Source organism: Chlamydotis macqueenii, chromosome 5 (assembly GCF_036417535.1).
Source record: "Chlamydotis macqueenii isolate bChlMac1 chromosome 5, bChlMac1.mat, whole genome shotgun sequence".
Taxonomy (NCBI): domain Eukaryota; kingdom Metazoa; phylum Chordata; class Aves; order Otidiformes; family Otididae; genus Chlamydotis; species Chlamydotis macqueenii.
This window is the reverse complement of record NC_141560.1, coordinates 19766707-19788315: the sequence shown is the minus strand read 5'-3', so window position 1 is coordinate 19788315 and position 21609 is coordinate 19766707. Positions and strand designations below refer to the sequence as shown.

Below are 21609 nucleotides of genomic sequence, written 5' to 3'. Positions count from 1 at the left end.
TAGAGCAGCATGTAAGCATTCCCCATCATTGTGATCAGATCCATACACTGTACAATACTATGTTAATGATATTAAATATTAAATATTAATGGAAATCTATGAAAAAAGAAGTATTAAAACTGTCTGTACTAGGTCTGTGTGGGATGAGACCAGAGACATGGACATGACCCTCCAATTCACGTGAAGTTTGTAGTGGCAGGGGATCCTGAAGGAGAACAGTCTGTTATAGACTACTTTATTATAAAATAAATTAACATTTTTTTCCTTCTTTCCTTGGTGTGTGCCAAGCATTAACAGGCATTGATTAATACAAACAAGCCACAGACAAGGATACAGTACTAAAGATGTTTCCTTAGCAACAATATTGGATGAAAATCCAAGAATATATTCATGTGACTACTCCTGAGCTTCATAAAACTAGGGCACCAGTAAAAAAGCACAAAAGTATACTGCAGTAATGTAACAGCACCTCAGATATCTATTAATTAAGAGTTAATGTCAAGTGTGAAATTGTTTCTATGAGTAAATACAGAAAAATATTTTCATTTTATGTTTACAGATATTTTATATATAGGTGTGGATATTTTCCTTATTTGTTGCCATTTGTCTACATTTCCCCAGAAAGGATGACAAGAGGAACTACAAACCATTTTTGTCATACTATTTAAGTTGTAAAGCAGAAAGAGCTGTAATCAGCAAACACTTGTCATCAAAAAGTTTAAATAGATCAAGTCAAAGCACACTTATTTTCCAAAGACAAAACAAAACAGTATTCATCATGGAGCATCACTACTGGGTCTTCATATAGTTACTGTCACAGCACCAATAACGTCAAATATAGCTTTCTGACAATCCTTTAAAATGCACAAGCATCCAACTTCAAAGTTATAGAGTCTGAACTGGAGACGGTGGACTAAAACTGTACACTGACTATTCCCAGCTGCAGTTTATCTCATTACCATTCCATATTCTCCCCTCAAATCTGAATGTTTTTCGATTAACAAGAAACGTTTATAAACAACTTAGAGAATCCTAAAAATTGCTTTGGGCTCCTATCTGTTCCAAAACTCAGCAGAAGGAGGGGAAGAAAAAAAAGGGGAAAAAAAAAAAAGACCAGATGAACTTTAAAGAGAAGGGAAGAGTTAGAGAGTGAGTAAGGACAGTACAACAACATTGACACAAAGTTCCAACTCATCAAATATGAAAATGGAGGAAAAGGATTCTGGGAACTATATGCCACTTTATGCAGATGCCAATTTTCACCCTGAATAGTCACGTCCTCCATTGCTGATGAATGGATTGGCTTAAGCTGTCTAGTAAAAGAGTTACCATCTCTAGAAAACAGAATAAAAGTAAAAACATTCTCTTTTTCACATATAAATTATTTTGCCAGTGCCAATAGGAGAACTCATGTTTTGATCGAGTGGCACCTATTGCTTGTTTGTTTGTTCTTTCCAAAATTCTACATGATCTTGATACTTTCATCGCCAGGTTTTCACTATGTGAGGAAAGTTTCTTTTCTAACATGCCCCTTGAAAAAGAAGGCAGCAAAATGATTCTATGACTCAAAAATTACTTGCATTTTCCTCGCAAAAAACTCTTCTCACAAAGAAGTCAGAAATATTGTATATATTCCAAAATGATCTGGAAACAAATTTGCTAAGACAATGTCCTCTTATCTTTTACCAGTTATTCATATGAAAGAAGCAATTCTGATTATAATACTTGGTGGTACAATAACGTGACATACTAAAGCCTGAAGGTAACTAAGGAATGGAATCCCACCTGAAAATATATGTAACTTCCTTAGAATCACAGAACAGTTTGAGTTCAAAGGGACTTTAAAGATCATCTAGTTCCAGCCCCCCTGACCTGGGAAGGGACCTAGACCAGGTTGCTCAAAGCTCCATCCAACTTGACCCTGAACATTTCCAGGGATGGAGCATCCACAACCTCTCTGCACAACCTGTTCACCACCCTCATCATGAAGAATTTCTTCTTTATGTCTAATCTAAATCTACCCTTTTCCAGTTTCAAGCCATACCCCTTGTCCTATCAGTACATGCCCCTGCCAAAGGTCCCTCTCCACCTTTCTTGTAGGCTCCCTTGAAGTACTGGAAGACAGCTATAAGGTCTCCCTACAGCCTTCTCTTCCCCAGTCTGCACAACCCCAACTCTCTCAGCCTGTCCTCACAGGAGAGGTGCTCCAGCCCTCTTATCATCTTCGTGGCCCTCCTCTCGACTTACTTCAAGAGGTCCATGTCCTTATTATGTCGGTGGCTCCAGAGCTGGATGCAGTACTCCAGGTGAGGTCTCATAAGAGCAGAGTAGAGGGGGAGAATCCCTTCTCGACCTGCTGGCCACACTTTCTTTGAGGCAGCCCAGGATGCAGTTGGCTTTCTGGGCAGCAGGTGCATGTTGCTGGCTCATGTTGAGCTTCTTGTCCAACAGCACTCCCAAGTCCTTCTCCTCACGGCTGCTCTCAATCCATTCTCCACCAAGCCTGCCATGACTGTGATTTCCCCAACCCATGACTGGGATTTCGCCATGCTTGGGACGTCCCTGACCCATGTGGAGGACCTTGCACTTGGTCTTGCTGAACTTCCTGAGGTTTACACGGGCCCACCTCTCCAGCCTGTCAAGGTCCCTCTGGATGGCATCCCTTCCCTCCAGTGTGTAGACCACACCACATAGCTTAATGTTGTCAGCAAACTTTCTGAGGGTGCACTCCATCCCACTGTCCATGTCGCTGACAAAGATGTTAAGCAGCGCGGGTCCCAATACCAACCCCTGATGAACACCACTCATCACTGGTCTGTGTTTGGACATTGAGCCATTGACCACTGCTCTCTGAGAGCGACGATCCAGCCATTTCTTATCCACTGAGTGGTCCATCCATCAATCTATGTCTCTCCAGTTTAGAGAGAAGGATGTTGTGTGGGACAGTGTCAAATGCTTTGCACAAGTCCACGTAGATGACGTCAGTTGATCGTTCCTTATCCACGAATGCTATAACCCCATCATAGAAGGCCACCAAATAGGGCAGGCACTATTTGCCCTTAGAGAAGCCATGTTGGCTGTCACAAATCACCTCATTCTTTTCCATGTGCATTAGCAGGGTTTCCAGGAGAATATGCTCCATGATCTTGCCAGGCACAGAGGTGAGACTTACTGGCCTGCAGTTCCCCAGGTCTTCCTTGTTTCCCTTTTTAAAAATGGGGGTTATGTTACCCCTTTTCCGGTCAGTGGGAACCTCACTGGACTGCCACAACTTCTCAAATATGATGACAGTGGCTTGGTAATTTCATTCCCCAGTTCCTTCAGAATCCATGGATGCATCTCATCAGGTCCCATGGACGTGTGCACCTTCAGGTTCCTCACATGGTCTCGAATCTGACTTTCTCCTACAATGGGCAGTTCTTCATTCCCTGTGACTTGGGTGGAGTGGCTAGAGGCCTCGCTGGTGAAGACTGAGGCAAAAAAGTCATTGAGCACCTCAGCCTTCTCCATGTCCTGGGTAGCAACATCTCCTGTCTCCTTGCGGAGACTGCCCGCATTTTCGCTAGTCTTCCTTTTATCCCCAACGTACCTACAGAAGCTTTTCTTGTTGCCCTTGACATCCCTCACCAGATTTAATTCCATCAGGGCTTTAGCTTTCCTAACCTGATCCCTGGCTGCTCAGACAATCTCTCTGTATTCCTCTCAGGCTACTTGTCCTTGCTTCTTCCACCCTCTGTAAGCTTCCTTTTTGTGTCTGAGTTTGTCCAGGAGCTACTTCTTCATCCATACAGGTCTCCTGGGGTTTTTGCCTGACTTCCTCTTCGTTGGATGCATCGCTCCTGAGCTTGGAGGAGGTGATCCTTGAACATTAACCAGCTTTCTTGGGCCCTTCTTCCCTCCAGGGCTTTATCCCATGGTACTTCACCACAGAGATCCCTGAAGAGGCCAAAGTCTACTCTCCTGAACTCCAGGATAGAGAGCTTGCTGTGTGCCCTTCTTGTTGTGCTGTGTTGAACTCCACCCATTTTGTGGTCACGGCAGCCAAGGCTGCCTTTGTGTTACACATTCCCACCAGCCCCTCCCTGCTGGTGAGAACAAGGTCCAGCATAGCACCTCTCCTCATTAGCTCCTCTAGCACTTGGAGAAGGAAGTTACCATCAACGTGTATCAGGAACTTCCTGGATTGCTTATGCTCTGCTGTGTTGTCCTTCCAACAGATATCGGGGTGCTTGAAGTCCCCCATAAGGACCAAGGTTTGAGAATGGTGAATGTGAAGCTGCTCCTATCTGTCTACAGAGGCCCTCATCTGCTGGGTCTTCCTGGTTGGGTGTCCTGTAGCAGACTCCCATGATAATGTCACCTGTCTCTGCCCTCCCTTTAATCCTAACCCATAAACTCTCGGTCAGGTCCTCATCCATCCCCAGGTGGAGCTCCATGCACTCCAGCTGGTCATTGACATAGAGGGTAACACTCTCTCCTCATCTCCCTTGCCTGTCTTTCCTAAAGAGCCTGTATCCTTTCATCCCAGCTCTCCAGTCACAGGAGCCATCCCACCACATATCTGTGACGCCGGTACAATCATAGCCCTGCAGGCACGTGTACATCTCTAACTCCTCTTGTTTACTGCCCATGCTACATGCATTTGCATAGAGGCATTTAAGCTGGACCTCTGATGAGGATAACTTACTGGCTGGAGTTCTTTCCTCACGAGACAATGCAAGGATTTCAGACTAATTCTTTACACCATTATTAAATATAAACTGTCAAACATAATCCCCCCAGCAGCAGCAGAAAAAAAAAAAAGATTAAAACAAAAAGAAGAGAAAAATACAGAAGAGTAAGATCTGTGGAAAGAAGAGGTACTGCAATCAGCTGTCAATAACATAAGAAGGAGGCAGTCCAGTTATTCAGCTCCTTTGGGTCTCTACATCTGATAACCCAAAAGAGATCTCTTATCAAATCAGCAAGCACAAATGATTTGGTTAGGATTTGTCAGTCACAAAGTTATAAACCAGTTCTTCACCCCTGAATACAAGTGGTGAGAAGTATACAAAACCACAAAACGATCACAGATTAAAAAACTGAGGCATCCTAGTATTCAAGCCTCACCTGTTCCAAAACCAGACTGTCATGGTTTAATCCCAGTCAGCAATGAAGTACCATACAGCCGCTCACTCCCCCCCTCCCTACCTGAAGTGTTTGAGGAGAGAGTCGGGAAGAAAGGAAAATTCATGGATTGAGATTAAGACAGTTTACACGGATAGAAAAGGAAGAGATAATAATATATACCCATTAATAATGACAATAATAATAATAATAATAAATATAGGGATACTAAAATATACAAAATGAACGATACACAGTTTCTCACCATCCAACAACGGATACAGTCCCTCTGGGCAGCAACCACAGAATGGAGCTGAGAACAATCTCGGAACAATCCCAAGCAGTGAGAGAAAGACAGAGATTGCTGCCCACCAGCCAACTCCCCTAATATACTGAGAATGATGTCTATGGTACGGAATACTTCCTTTGGCCAGTTTGGGCCAACTCTGCCAGCTATACCCCTCCTAGCTTGTTGCACCTGCACATTATCAAAATCTGGGAAGCTGCAAAAAGTCCTTGATCTCTTAGCAACAACTAATAACATCAGTGCATTATCAACATTCTTCACGTAAATGTCAATCCAAAACATAGCAGCTACTGGGAAGAAAACGAGCCCCACCCAGCTGAAACCAGGACACCAGGAAAAAGTCAAAAATTGCTTTCCAGAAAAAGGCTATTTTGCATGCTTCTGACCTCAGAAATTAACTAAACTTGCTTGAAGTACAGAATTCTCTTGTCTCTAAATCTTCCACTACCATGGTAAAACCCTTCAAACAACTCTTCATCCAGTCACTACTGTTTGCTTCTTCTCCATAAGAGATTTACAACAGTTCTTAACTACTAGATTAATCTTTGTTCTATTTTTTAAATTTTATACTAGATCTGCTAGTATTACATAAAAAAAAAAATCACAGAACGTACAATCCTCTTTAATATTTTTTAACAAGTAGCTTAAACAGCAATTGAGTCTTCTCTCCTATGGAATATATTACGAAAAGCTTATCCGAATATGTGAGAACTTATCATCTGAATATTCAAGAGGGGAGTCACAGAATAATTAAAGATAGTGTTTGAAAGGTTTTTCTTTTATACAGAAAGGTTACCCTGATAAAATTAGCAGTTTGCTTAAAATAAGGAATGGTGGGAAGAAGGCAGTGGCAGAGTTGCTAGTGAAATAAGCTGAGATAAGCACAATATTCTGTGTTTCAATGGACTGTATTTCATTACCAACCAAAGAAGGTTTAGAGTAGAACAGAGCACTAAGACAATCTTTATCTTGCCAACCCTGGAGACTGCAGATACACTAGATTTCTTCCTGAATTCTTGAGAACACCAAGCCTACAGGTGTTCTGCAGGTGTCAGTCAGAGATGTTTTCCTACAGAAAAGCCTAGGGCCTCTATAACACTTGTCTCAAATTTACCATTGCAGTATCTAACTTCATGTCCAGAAAGGTGAAATGAACCAGGATATCACTTAAAGTTGGGACAATATCGGAACCATTCTTTAGAAAAAACTATAAAAACACGATGGAGCCCACAGAAGTATTTACATGAAAGAATGTCTGCTAAAGCAAACAAAAACACCACATGTACCAGAAGCATAAACAAAACAGGAAAGAAGCATGAGAAAATGCCAGAATACTAAAGGGACTCCAAGGTCAATGTGCATTTGGTAGGCAATGAAGCTGTCGCACATGCGGGCTCACAAACTTACCAAAATCCATGGGAAAGGAGAAGATGGATAAAGAGCATTAATGAGCAACACTTTCAAGAAAAAGCAACTCTTCTGCAGTAGTAGAGTAAGTAGTAGAGTAAGGGGGGCCTAAGGTGGTAGCTTCTGTAGGAAACTGCTAGAAGTTGCTCCCCTCTGTTCGGTGGACTCGGCCGGGCCTAGGGTGGACCTGCTGCTGGCCAAGGCCAAGCCAGTTGGTAGCAGAATGTTCCCTGATAACGCCTCTGTGATAACGTATTTAAGAAAGGGGAAAAACAGAAAAAAAAGAGAAGTGAAGATGCAAAGACGCTGAGTGGGGGCAGAGAGTGGGGGTGCGAGCCTTGTAGGCCTTGCAGGCCTCACCCTCTGGCCTCCCGCCAGGCGGCCGACTGGGCCCAACTCAGCCCAGCCCAGCACGGCTGCAAGAAGTGGAGAGGAGATGAGAAGTGAAGAGAACCTGAGAGGCGTCTGCCTGCCCATTGTGAAGAATTTCTTGTGAGAGGAACAGCTACAGATGCCAAGGTCAGTTCAGAAGGAGAGGGGAGGAGTAATGCGGCTCCTGGCCAAGATTCCCCTGCAGCCTGTGGTGCAGCCCATGGTGAGGCCGACTGTGCCCCTGCAGCCCATGGAGGAGCAGAGATTCACCTGGAGCCCGTGGAAGACCGCACGCTGGGCAGGTGGATGCCTGAAGGAGGCTGTGGCCCATGGAGGGCCTCCTGGGGCAGCCATTCTGGAGAGACTGCACCCCATGGAAAAATGCAAATATCATCTAAAGTGCAACCTCGATCGAAAAAACACCAAACTAAATATTTGCCAGTTCTTCAAATTTTCCTGTTATTTTCCTAAGTACTCCGGAAGACTATTTAGCTTAAAATGTCAAACTCGCCACAATAAATCTTCAGGCAGTTTCCAAATGCTGTCAGATGCCTTGTCTTGATCTAAGATAAAACATCATTCACCTTGCTTGCTCTTGTAGAGGGATTATAAGCAGGGAACAAGGATTAACACAGTTCTAAAAGTCAGGAGAAGGTTTATGCAGTTGTCAGCTAACCAAAACATAGAATTAATCCACTCATTCTGCGGGCATGCTGTCTCAATAAAATGGAGATATCTCACCACCACTCACCTTACATGACGGAAATACATAAACATTTTAAAGTTACTTCTACCTGTAAGTATGCTTTGCATTTTTTTCCCAATTGTACGTATGTATAATGATTGCATGCACCTATATCACAGTCTGACATTTCCAGCAGCTTCATTAAAATAACTTATCCTATAATTCAGAAAATTGAAGGGTTACTGTTATTCTTAACATTCTATCAAACTAGATTATGTCACAAGAAATGTACCATATACATAGAAAGAAGCAGAGCAGTAAAATAATTATCTGCCATCTAGTCTTTTAGAACATTCTTATAAAACTATGTCATATCTACAAATTTTATTATCTAATGCTGGTAAAGGAAAAAATACAACATGTAATCAAGAGTGAAAAGTATGAGCTAGAGGTGAGAACACAACAATTTTACTATAATCATGAGCACTTTATAAACATGATTTTCAGCTTGCACATATTTACATTATTATTAGGTCTGGCGCTTTGCCTCAGTTTTATTTCTCTCCTGTTCAGTTGAATTCTTCACTTGAATCAAGCATTTTATTTACATAAAATTCTATGTCAAACATCTAACCATAGAATCATAGAACTGTTAAGGCTGGAAGGGACCTTTAAAGATCATCTAGTCTAACCCCCCTGCAAGGAGCAGGGACATCTCCAACCAGATCAGGTTGCTCAGAGCCTCATCCAGCCTGGCCTTGAATGCTTCCAGGGATGGGGCATCAACCACCTCTCTGGGCAACCTGTTCCAGTGTTCTACCACCCTCACTGTAAAATTTTTTTTCCTTATGTCCAGTCTGAATCTACCTCCTTTTATTTTAAAACTATTACCGCTCATCCTGTCACAACGGGCCCTGCTGAAGAGTCTCTCCCCATCTTTCCTGTAGGGCCCCTTGAGGTACTGGAAGACCGCTATCAGGTCTCCCTGGAGTCTTCTCTTCTCCAGGCTGAACAGCCCCAACTCTATCAGCCTGTCTTCATAGGAAAGGTGCTCCAGCCCTCTGATCATCTTTATCACCTCCTCTGGTCTCTCTCCAGCTGGTCCATGTCCTTCTTGTGTTGGGAGCTCCAGAACTGGATGCAGTACTCCAGGTGGGGTTTCATAAGAGCAGAGTAGAGGGGGAGAATATCCTCTCTCAACCTGCTGGCCACGCTTCTCTTGATGCAGTCCAGGATGCAGTTGGCCTTCTGGGCTGCAAGCGCACATTGTGGGCTCACCTTGAGCTTCTCGTCCACCAGAGCTCCCAAGTCCTTCTCCTCAGGGCTGCTCTCGATCCATTCCCTGCCCAGCCTGTATTTGCGCCTGGGATTGCCCTGACCCATGTGTAGGACCTTGCACTTGGCCTGGTTGAAATTCATGAGGTTGGCACGGGCCCACCTCTCCAGCCTGTCAAGGTCCCTCTGGATGGCACCCCTTCCCTCCAGGCGTGTCAACCACAACACACAGTTTGGTGTCATCAGTGAACAATATACCTTGTAGGAAGCCAAAGGAAGTTTAAATTCTAATACCTCCTATAGTCAATACAATGTAAAAGGCAAATGAAAAATTTCCCTCCATGTCATCTGTCACAGATGTGGTAAACCATTAGTGGAAGCACCACTTGTGGTACCTATAAAGCTGATCACTTTGTTCAAAACAACATTATTCTCTCCAAGGTTACGGCACTAATTCTCGTGACACATTTCTCTTGACTCTTGAATCCAAACTCCCAAGAAACATCCACTCCAATTCACAGCAACCCCTGTGAAGAGGAAAATTAAAATCTGAACAGAACGTCAGGGTCTGCTCAGGTATTCTCCTGTGCCAGCCACATATCCTACCCAGTATCCACTGATTAGGCACAGGTTGTTCTAAATGAATGCATAAGTGAGGATTTTCTGAAGATGCGGTCCTGGTTTTGAGACTAGATATGCATATCAGCAGTTTGTTAGTTGAATTAAATGCAGAGAAATCTCTTGGAACTAATCTAAAGCATGTGTTTAAGATTTTTATATTTCCACATACTTATTTTAAAATAAAACCTAGTAATTCTGTTAATATTTGGGAAGTCTAAAGTAACAGGATTCCTGTGAACAAACTGGCTTACCTCCGCTCAGGAAAAGAGGCATTTCAGTTCACAGCTCAAGTGAAGTTACTACTCTCGTTATATGAATCCACTACTTTTCAGCACAGGAACATCATTCTAATGCAAGCAATGCTAATCCACAGACAGACAATACTAAGATACCTCCAAAAAAGTGAGTCCCCAAAAATATTTGTCAAAGACGACTCCATAAATATTTAAGCAATAATAAGTTGGACATCACTGTTAGGATGGGAGTTAAAATAAGGAATTCTTTTTGGCTAAAATGAGAGGGAGTCACACGTCTTTTTAAATCAAAAGAATCAGACTGTTCTGGGCATACAGATACAGGTCTTGATCCATCCTGTCTGCACACCACAGCAATAGGTACTGTAAATAAAACTCCCCTGAAAAAGCCTGGAAGACCAGGCATTGACATGCAATTAGAAAACTGTGAAAAGCAGCTGAAGGATTGTCCACTGTATCTTCTGAAGTAGCATCTGAATACCTAGGGCTTTCATAGAAGGATAAGCATCAGGGACCACCTTCAAATCCTGTTCAAAAGAAGAGAAACCTACCAGGAAGCCTCTCAATGGTAACGAGGATTTCCAGTTAAAGGAAAGTCTTTTCCAACTAGGCTGAGGAAAGTATTCTGAAGAAGAGATACACTGTTTCTCTAGAGATTTAATGTACAGGTATCCTCTAGTAGCTAGGTAAAATAACAAGAAAAATTGCTTTTCTAACATGCAAAGACTGCTTTTAAATGCAGTGTAGAAGTGGAATATCTCATTTATCACCAAAATCATAAGTCTGTCAGGATGGGGCCTTCAAAGGGCAGATTTTCTTCATGTTTACAGGCTGATGAAGATGTCTCCAGGAGTGATTTCACTCAACTCAGACATCAGCAACTAACAGATATCAAAGTCTGTCCTCTTTCTTAGTAATGCTGGCATCACTTTTGCCATTTGCATGACCAAAATTGAAGCAGAAAGACAAAATCTGAAATGAAAGTAAAGGTGGTCAACACAAAAAAATGTTCCAGGGAACTTCCACCCTCTGCTACGTAAGTTCAAGGAACAGTATAACTTTATTTTTCTTTTCAAGCTATTTTAAGTGCTCAGAAACTTTGTCTACCATATGCAAGTACCAAAAGCAACAGATTATTCCATGACAAATAAATATATTGTCAATAAACCAATTTCCTTCATAATACTATAACAGCATTATAATTCTAAGTATATCTTAAGAAATCTAAATTCTAAATTGAGCGTATGACTGATCCTTATCAGTCCAGATTAGACATCTTTGCCACTTTTATGAATAATAAATTATTTTTCTTTTAAAGTCCTTGATGCTAGAAGAAAGTGATGTCCTAAATGACAAATGGAACTCTAAGTGATATAATAATATTTTGAAAAACTGGCCAAACTACATTTTAAAGTAAAAAAAAAAATAAAATAAAAAATCCCTTGAGTTTCTAATGATCAAACATTATTAAGCCTTTGGTTATATTTCTTGTTCTTCTCTGATGTTGTCCTAGAGCGTTACGTCGTCGCATTAGTTCTGAGGAAAAAGAGTCAACTACCAAATCAAGAAAAGCATTTTCTACAGCATCAAGATGTTTTCTTATTTAAGTATTGACCTGACGTGACCCTGCCTGAGAGTGCTGACAGAATCAGATCAGAAGGTGATGTGACTGCTGGCTATGAGAAGGACCATGCATGAAGGCAAGCTTGTAAGCCTGTTGCTCCTTGCTGTGTCGATCTACTTTAATGAACCTCTAGTATGTTTTACATGTTCAGTTCTTGTTGGTTATTTTTGGTATTTCCATTCATGTATATTTAACTAGGAAAAATAAAGTTTTCAATGGTATGCAGGCATATCAAGCAACAGGCACAGTCTAGTCCATTTCAAAACTTAATCCAGAAAATATTTTATTCTGTATTCCTAAAATATTTCAATTTTATCAAAACAAATACAAGCAAAAGATACTTTAAAAAGCCAACACACAAAGTTCTCAGTTAAAAAAAAAACCCACCACAAAACAACAACAACAACAAAAACAAAACAAAAAAACAACAACAACAACAACAACAAATTTGTAATGAAGATTCAACAATAAATCCCTGAAAGAACATCTTCCAGCCTGGTACAACACGTGTTCCAGAACAGCTCTAGAACTATCCAGGAACCTTGGTTTTCATCAAGGAAAAAGCAGATCAATTTCTCCTCTCTCCCTCTGATCTGTTTAAGACATGGACACAAATTTTTCCTCCAGACTCCTACACATCTGACAATTTACACTGAACATGAAAAGCTGGACAGAGCTTAACTGGGACTTTGTCCCTATGAATGATGGCATAAAATGAAGTGCTCAGCAAAGTACTTATCTCACTCCTTGTCCTAGTAATTACTTCTGCTGTAAAAAATGCCATTTTGAGTGACACAGAGTCAAAAGATACTTGAGCTAGAGGCTCATAAGAGGGTTGATTAGTTTAATTATGACATAATTTAGGTCCCGTTAGGTCATGAGTCCTTTAATGGAGGGAAATAAATTGATTATGCTCTTAAAGAACATCTGGAAATTACAAAGTGAGAGTAGATGGATTTATCTTTAGTATAAACAAAACAAACATGGCACTACATAAGCTTAAGAATAAGCTAAGGAGAAGACCTAATTTTTAAGTTGGAAGTCTAAACTTTATGGGGAAAAAAAAAAAAAAAAAAAAACAGTCCCTCAAAATACTACATTCAGAAAAGGAAAATGTCATATTCACAAAGAAGTACATTAGCCCAGTGAATTAATCTATTCAAGTGATGTGGGTTGTTGTAATAAGCCTCTCAGAACGGTACACATAACATTATTTTGGCATTACACTGCTTTCATCCTTTGAAGCAAGACTGTGATTTCCTCATCAAGCGTGAATGGAGAATGAACCCCAGTTGCCATGTTTGAGCAGGGACACATCAACACACACTCCAAAGCCTGCTCTTCTTTGCAGAAAACAAACTAGTAAAGCTATTAGGTTTCACAGTAAACATTCCATTGCATGTCAAAAAAGCACAAACTATTCTCAATGTCTAATTTCCTTCAAGAAAAAGTAATTTCAAAAATAATTTCCTTAACTATAGGCTTACATGAAATGATTTTTATTTGAGTTTGCACATGGGAAGAATATCATAAATGGATATTTGTAGTCAAAATCCTGAATCTCTGGAACCCAATTTCCAATTCTGGAAGCCCCCAGTGTTCAACTTGGGGCTCCAATTTTGATATTTGGCTGGAAAGTCACTTGACCATCACTGGGCACCACTGAAAAGACCCTGGCTCCTTCTTCTTTACACTTTCTTTTCAGGTACTGATATACATTGACAAGATCCCCTCTGAGCCTTCTCTTAGAATCACAGAATCATAGAATGATTTGGGTTGGAAGGGACCTTCAAAGGTCATCTAGTCCAACCCCCCTGCAAGGAGCAGAGACATCCCCAACTAGACCAGGTTGCTCAGAGCCTCATCCAACCTGGCCTTGAATGTTTCCAGGGATGGGGCTTCCACCACCTCTCTGGGCAAAGTGTTCCAGTATTCTCCAACCCTCATTGTAAAAAATTTTTTCCTAATATCCAATCTAAATCTATCTCCCTCTATTTTAAAACCATTACCCCTCGTCCTATCACAACACGCCCTACTAAACAGCCTCTCCCCATCTTTCCTGTAGGCCCCCTTCAGGTACTGGAAGACCGCTATAAGGTCTCCCAGGAGCCTCCTCTTCTCCAGGCTGAACAGCCCCAACTCTCTCAGCCTGTCCTCACAGGAAAGGTGCTCCAGCCCTCTGATCATCTTCTTTAGGCTAAATGGTCCCAGTTCCCTCAGCCTTTCCTCAGGAGAGATGGTCCAGTTCCTTTATGATCTCCACAGCTCTTCATTGGACTCTCTCATAGTATCATATCTCTCTTGTACTTGAGAGCCCAAAACTGGACACAGTACTCCAGGTGCAGCTTCAACAGTGCTGAGTAGAGGGGAAGGATACCTACCAAAGACTTTCTTTGTAACTTAACAAAAAACACTGGTTTCCCAGGACTAATCCTAACAATTCAGAGTGTATGCACCTTGTAGGTTTCCTAAGAATTATAGAAGCAACATTTTGAGGTATTTCTATTTCCGTTCTTGTGAGACTCCACCTGGAGTACTGCATCCAGCTCTGGAGCACCCAACATCAGAAGGACGTGGACCAGTTGGAGAGGGTCCAGAGGAGGGCCACGAAGATGATCAGAGGGCTGGAGCACCTCTCCTATGAGGACAGGCTGAGAGAGTTGGGGCTGTTCAGCCTGGAGAAGAGAAGGCTCCTGGGGGACCTTGTATCAGCCTTCCAGTACCTAACATGGGCTTACAGGAAAGATGAGGAGAAACTCTTTAGCATGGCCTGTTGCGAAAGGACAATGGGTAATGGTTTTAAATTAGAGGGAGGCAGATTGAGACTTGATATAAGGAAAAAAATTTTCACAATGAAGGTGGTGGAACACTGGAACAGGTTGCCCAGAGAGGTGGTAGATGCCCCATCCCTGGAAACATTCCAGGCCAGGTTGGACTGGGCTCTGAGCAACCTGATCTGGTTGGAGATGTCCCTGGTCCTTGCAGGGGTGTTGGACTAAATGACCTCTAAAGGTCCTTTCCAACCCAAACTATTCTATGACTCTATGACCCATTTCACATTTGAGGCATAAGGGTAAGACGGATTTTACTCCTGCCTCCCCTCAGTAAAGTTATTAGTTACAATATATAGTTAACAAAAAGAGAGGAGGAGGAAAAGATCAGAATCGTCATTCAAAACTAGGACATGACTAATCACAGCACTGCTAGAATTTCTGTTTGCAAATCACAGCTTACAGCCACACAGAGAAAGCCTGGACCTGCCTCCTGGAGACCTGCTACCTTTCTAGTAGCAGTCTTAGAAAGCACCTGAGTCCAACAATTCCTTAGATGCTGATGGTTAGACTAACATTGAGGTTGCAACAATAGATAGAAAAATCTCCTTCAAACAGAGTTAGTGGACAGCACTAAACACCAGGGAGCAGACGCGATTTTAGTGATTTTGATTTTCAGTAGAACCTCAGAAATGCGGACACTAGAAAGAAGTGGTTTATTTTGCCTTCGAATATAGGAGCGAGATCACAGAATCTCAGGTAGGCCAATCTCTTGTAGATCAAGCAAAATTCTGAAATATAAAAAGATTACAGTCTTAAATAAAGTGCCCAGAAGGACCACCATTCAGAGTGGCCAGAATTTTTGATGTTTTGGTTTTTTTTTGTTCCTTGGGAAATAAAGTCCAAGATTATTCCTACAGAGTTCATAGCAACAAATAAGAAAAACTGTCTTGTCTAAATCACAGCTTCTGTTAAGTAAACTATTTTGCTGAAAACAGTCAAACTCTATCTCTGTCAGAATACAGACAAATGCTTTCTCATTCTTTCAACCTGTGTTGCATCTACCTCTGCTTTCTGTAAGCATGAGACATACCTGTCTATGGTCTTAGATACAGAAGGGCACAAAGGGGAAAAGAACCAGGCATTTTTAATCAAACTGAAGGTAGTACCAACTTCCTCCTCCTGTCTTTGTAGCAGGGGATCTGTTAGTTTCTGGTACTAGGACTCCTAATAGTAAAGAATATTAATGTTTCCTGAATAATTTTTTAAGTTATGTCTGCTCTAAAAACAGAACTCCACTAATCCCAGGGTAGACGATGCATGGTTTCTTTCCCCTAACTTAGTCTGAAACAAGAAAGAACACACAGATTTCTAGACAAGTAGGGAAATTAACTTATTAGACACAGTCTCTGGTTGCTCCACAGCAAAGGTAGAGACAGAATTATCAGCAGAAATTCAAGCGTTTTTTCTAGGATTAGATGTGCCGGCTACCACCCTTAGCAACAAAGCCTGAATGTATCACAGACATCTTAATCAAGTAGTCACAGTCTACTGGTGATAAAGTTGTAGGAACAATACAGAACAGCACCATTATTTGCCAGCTTACTCACATGATGGACATCAAGCAAGTAGGAGAGGGATAACAGCTGTTCCCAATTTGTTTCCTTCTGACAGAGAAACACAGTTCCTTTCCTTTCTTTGACCTGCATGGTTGTGCAGCTGTTTTGTGCCAGCATAGAGATAACGGTGCACAAGGACAGACTTATGAATGAGTAATAAAGTTTGAACTGAAGAACAAACATCATGGAAAGCAAAATATGAATTTTTGCCAAGTCTACTAAAGATCTCAAAGTTTGATCTTAGGTTTTGCTTTTGCTTTTCAATAGCATCATCAATGCCAGGTAAGAAGTTAATGCTCAGTAAAATTCTAATACTATGAAGCTCACAAAAAAAAAAAAAAACCACAGTCACAGGGCTATCATTTCAGCAGGGAAAAAAAAAAAAAAAAAAAAGGAAAAAAATACATCAAAAGGAAAAATGATTCTAGAAGTCTCCTTGGAGCACGTCGGCATAGAGAATAGTTCTGGTAACATCAAAGGCTTTTGCCAGCAGTCAGCTATTCAAAAAGGTGGATGAGTTCAGAGTTTCCATTTTCTCACCTTCTATCAGAGAAAGTAAAGTATATAAATACACTTTAGCTAGCCCAGACAAATAAGGAGCCTCAACATGAGCATCAGTTTCATGTACGACAAGTTAACACTCTGAGGGAGTATCTTCTGAAATCTTTATACAGATCAAGATTAAATATGATCCCCCTGAGGTCTCTCAGATAAGGGAAGGACAGCCTACATTAAATAACCCATGCTCCTCTAAACCATTAGAATTATGAAGAGAGAATAAAAGGAAGATCTAACCTGAACACAAGACATTGTTCCTTCCTCCACTACCATAAAGCAAACCAATCTACACCTCACAAGATAGTTTGGCGATTTATGAAATTCTACAGAACATACAGTTTAAATCATTAACTTTGCAGGAATAATTCACATGTTCATTCAAAATTACTATCTCCTACATATACACAGCCCAGGCTGGACAGGGGAACTTATTTTATGCAAATACAGCAGATGTTCAAGTTATACTGCTGGCAATGGACGACACTATCAAAGCAAGTTACCTGAGATTTCATGTACAAGATTTTCCTCCTTATTTACTCCTAAAAAAGCAAGGAAAAAACTCAGTTATCACCACTCCCAAAAGATACAAATTTCCAAAGCAATTCTGCATCCAAGTTCCACGAGTGTCTGCACACACCCAGGACCTCAAAAATAAAAATGTGTGTGCAGATGCATAAGAAATGGGAGGTAAATAAGATCAAAAACATTATACTCTCTGTCCTCCAGCATAGTGGGTTGATTTCTGTAAAGTAACTCTCAGAAGAGAAAAAAATCAAAAGATAAAACAAAAGCTCACTAGAAAGCAAGAAAAGTCCTTTTAGAGACAGACTGGGGCTGAATGACTGAGATTGTTCCATTAAAAAACCAGACTGGTAATAGAGGCCCCAAGTGATCCTAATTACCCTCTTCTATTCCAAAAGACTGTTCAATAGAAATGATGGATAAAACACTGACAGAGAGCTCTCATATTTTCAGTACAGTTAACTGAGACTGGGGCGGGGGTGGTGGTGGTGGACACTGTGATTAAAATTGAGATTAGACATTTGTACTGCAAATAAATTATGTTAAAACATCTAATGATATAAAAAAAAAATCTTACAACAGGTTTATAGGTTTTTGTTCAACAAAAAGAGGTAAAACTTCACAGCAGAAGGCAAACTGTTAGTGCTAGAAAGAAATTTTCCAAAGGAAAATATCCTCTAGCTGTGTGTTAATCTAATACTGTTTTCTATTATTAAAGAACTAGTATCTGACTTAAGAATTGCAATTCCTCTCTTCCTGACTGAAGCTTAAAACTAGAATGTCATCTAAAGCTCGCTAATGATACAAAAGTTCTCAGGAAGAGTACTAATAATATCACCATGTAGCATGTAATATATACTGGTTAGTCTTTGTAGCTATGGAGTTCTGCTCATGGAAGTTTGATTCTTTAAATACATAAGATTTTCAGACACCAAACCTGCTTTCACAGATGAGAGCAAGTCTCCCATTGCTTTTGCTAAAACATCACAAATGCCTCAGCATTCAGATGGTACTTGCTGAGCCTATTAAAACACAAAACATATGAATTTTTTTGCAACACAACTTCAAGTTTACTATCTTCATAGGGGAAATCTAGTGGCATCAACTACTGTATTACATAATCCCATTTTTACACGTTTTCTGGTATTTTTTAAATCCATTTTTTTAATATTTGACCTTCCTACTATGACTGCTTTAAATATTGAGAACCAACATGTCTACGTACCCAAGTTTACTCAGGAAAAGTACAGAAGTACTGGATGATGACATTTAAATGGTACTGTGTTGCTTTTAGAAAAAGCAGCAAGTGAAACACCGATCACTGCAAATCTAATCTTATCAGAAACAGCCATGCTGCTTTTAAATTGAGCGTTTTTCTTTAAGCATACTAACATTCCTGTGCAGCTTTTGCATTTAAGCAGCATGCAAAATTCTAACTGCATAAAACTGTAATGCTTTAACATATTTAGAATCCTATTCTCTCAACATCAGTACAATTCAAAGCAGGAGAAACTCCAGTATGCCAGGTCATGGTACCATACAAATCAAAGTACAACCCCCTAGAAATCAGATAAAGTCATTATATTCTTTCTGTCTGGTTTGCTGACTTTTGATAGATTGATTTGTTTTCGTACTACTCTGAATAATGAGTTCTGCCACATTTTGGCCAAATGTAGCACATCATACTAAAACTGAGAGAGAGCGAGCAAAAACTGTTACCACAGAAAAAAACATAAACAACTTCCCCAGTTGTAGTTCAAACCACGCAATTCTTACATTGTAAGAAGTCCTACTGAGATGAACAGTGTAATTTGGAAGCACTCATGAATACATGGTATTAAATGTGTAATATTACACGATGGCAACGTTGGTCCTTAGATCAGGACAAGTAATGAGCCACCACTTTCTTAGCACAATGGGAAGTTGAGGATCTGGATTTCCCGCAACGCTTGACATCAGAGACAGCTAGCAAATCTTAAGAAACACTTTTTCCTGGATTAAAATTAGAATGTTAAAGCATTAAATGATGCAAGTGATTCAAAATTCTGATTCAACACCCCTAGTACAATGGTCTATAATGGTACATTGTCTGCCTACTTTTTTCTTCACACTTTCAGCACCAAGAAGAAATACGCTATAACTGTGACATCCTTCTAAAAGACATTCATAGTCATACTTCAAAACTACTTCAATTTCCTCAAAAAGATTTAAACAAAGAAAAAAAAGTGGCCATTATGATCAAGCTTTCTAGTGTGTCTAAAAGCTTAAATGGAAGACATAGCATCTATTCCATTCTCCGTGGGCAATACCTGTTACTCACACCAGTAACATATACAGAAGGTACGCCTGGGAGCACTAAACATCATAAAAACAAATTTTGTACTGTAAATCACTTACAAAATTGTCTACTGCTAGCTCTCACTCCAAAAGGAACAGCAAAGGAAATTAGAATTAAAATCCATTCGCAATGACACCTACTGGAAGGGAAAGGATTGATGAGTCAGGCTCACATCTGCCCTTCATACTCCTCAAATTCTCTCATTGATCTCACAACACCACTATGCTTATAAAAGCATTCTTAGAGTGAAAATACACTTAAGAAATAACGCCAGCACATTACCTCTGCAACATCTGCTTGTAATTATTTTTTAATTAACTTCACCTGATAACATTCACAGCCAAGAGTACTACTGAGCTACAGGAGAAGCCTCAATTTTGCAAGAAAGGCTGATGTGTTAGGATTACCCTAAAAGTTGCGGGAGTTACAGGCAGCCCACTAATTCCCCACGTAATCGTCGCCTTCTAAACGTGAGCCAGAGGTCTACCTGCTGCAGATTAACCTCCTCCGCAGCCCAAGCGCTCCAGGGCACACACGAGATTACTCCCTCTCCTCCCGCCGGCCCTGTGACATTGAGGGGCGGCCGAGCAGGGACCCTCAGGCTGCCGTGCCGTGCCGTATCGTGTCCCACGGCGCACAAGCGCGCCCGTACAAGTTTCGGCACCGCGCACCCGTGGCGGGGAGGGAGACACGCACGACACGGCCCGTTAAACCCGAACAGCCAAAAGCCATTTCCAGGCTGTTTCTACCCACGGCGAGGCCCGATCGGAGGGGGTGAGGAAGCGCCGACCGTCCTTGCTGTATCTCCATCGCTCCCCGCATCCCGACAGCGCTGACCGGATGCGGGAGGAGGACTGGCTGCCGGCGCGACCCGGGACGGCACCTGGGGCAGGTGGCGGCGGGGGGACGGGAGGAGCGGCCGGGGGACGAGACGGGCTACGGGGCCGGGGCCCGCGGCGGCGGTGGTACCTGATGATGTCGTCCTGGTGCCCCAGGTAGAATTTCTGCCGGTGCTCCCGGGGGCTGTAGACCACACCGACCCCCGCCACGAAGTAAACGATCTCCTTGGCCGCCGTGTAGTAGAGGTTGTTGCGGCACTGGTGACCCCGGTAACCGTAGACCCACTCCAGCCGCAGGTGGCAGCTCGGCGCGCTCCGGTCAGCCATGTCCCCCCCGCCCCCGCCAGCCGGGTACGGCTCTCTCCCGCCGGTGACACCCCCCCCCCCCCCCCACCTCCGCGGGAAGGGGGCGACGGGTCGGCCGCCCACTCCGCTCGGCTGGGTATCCGCCGCGCTAATCCCCGCCCGCCGACATGAACGCCCGTCGCCGCCGCTCGTCCGCCGCCGCTGCCTCACAGAGGGCGCCGCCGACCGAGCCCGCCTCGCCGCCTCGCGCCGCCAGACATGGCTGCACTGAGACACCGCCCGGGACGCGGAGCGAGGGCGCGGCGCGCCGCCGCTCCGGCCCCCGCCGCCCCGCGCGGCCCGGCCTGCGCCTGCGCCGAGGGCAGCGCCGTCAGGCGGCCAGGCGGGCCTGCGCGGCCGGCGGCGGGAAGGGCGCGCGGCGAAGAGATGGCGGCGCGAAGAGGGGACGGAGCGGCTGCGGGCAGGCTGTAACGGGGGGGGGGGGGGCTTTTTATTTACAATTTTCTTTTTTTTTCTTCCCCCTCCCTTTTTTTTTTTTGTTTTCTTTTTAAGCGAGGCTGTGTCTTCTCCCCTTTGCCCAAGTTTAGTTTTACATTTTTTACGGCCCCTTCGGGGAATATACCGGTTCCTTGCCTTTCCGTCGACCGACCCTGGGGGCTGGATGAGCCCCCCCTCCAAACCTCCCCAGCCGTGTGTGGAAACCACCCCCCAGCCCGCTCCCACCGAGGGCCCAGCGGCGCAGCAGCTCTATTTCCCAAGAAGAAAATGTCACCTGTAATTTTTAATTACCAAAATTTAACCCTTTAACCCCAGCGCCCACCCCGTACACCGCACAACACTCACATCCCCGTCCATGCTTTAATTTCCCCGTGACACAACTTTCCATCCTCAGGTCTCAAAGTGTTTTACCCTGGCAAAACCAGCCAGGTTGGGCAACCGACAATAAAACCAATCACTTTCCTGTTACTTTCTGCCCAGATGTGGCTTTCCAAGTATGTATTTTGT

General features: G+C 42.6%; 1 protein-coding gene across 3 annotated transcripts in view; it reads right to left on the bottom strand.

Annotated features, from left to right (window-relative positions):
* The window catches only part of EML5 (EMAP like 5), a 113439-nt gene extending 92814 nt beyond the window's left edge, over positions 1-20625 (bottom strand). For all 3 annotated transcript variants that reach the window (XM_086748363.1, XM_086748362.1, XM_086748361.1), the window contains exon 1: positions 20429-20625. In XM_086748363.1, coding sequence (XP_086604489.1) covers positions 20429-20625 — 197 coding nt within the window. The remainder of the gene's footprint in view (positions 1-20428) is intronic.
* Between the last annotated feature and the right edge of the window lie 984 nt (positions 20626-21609).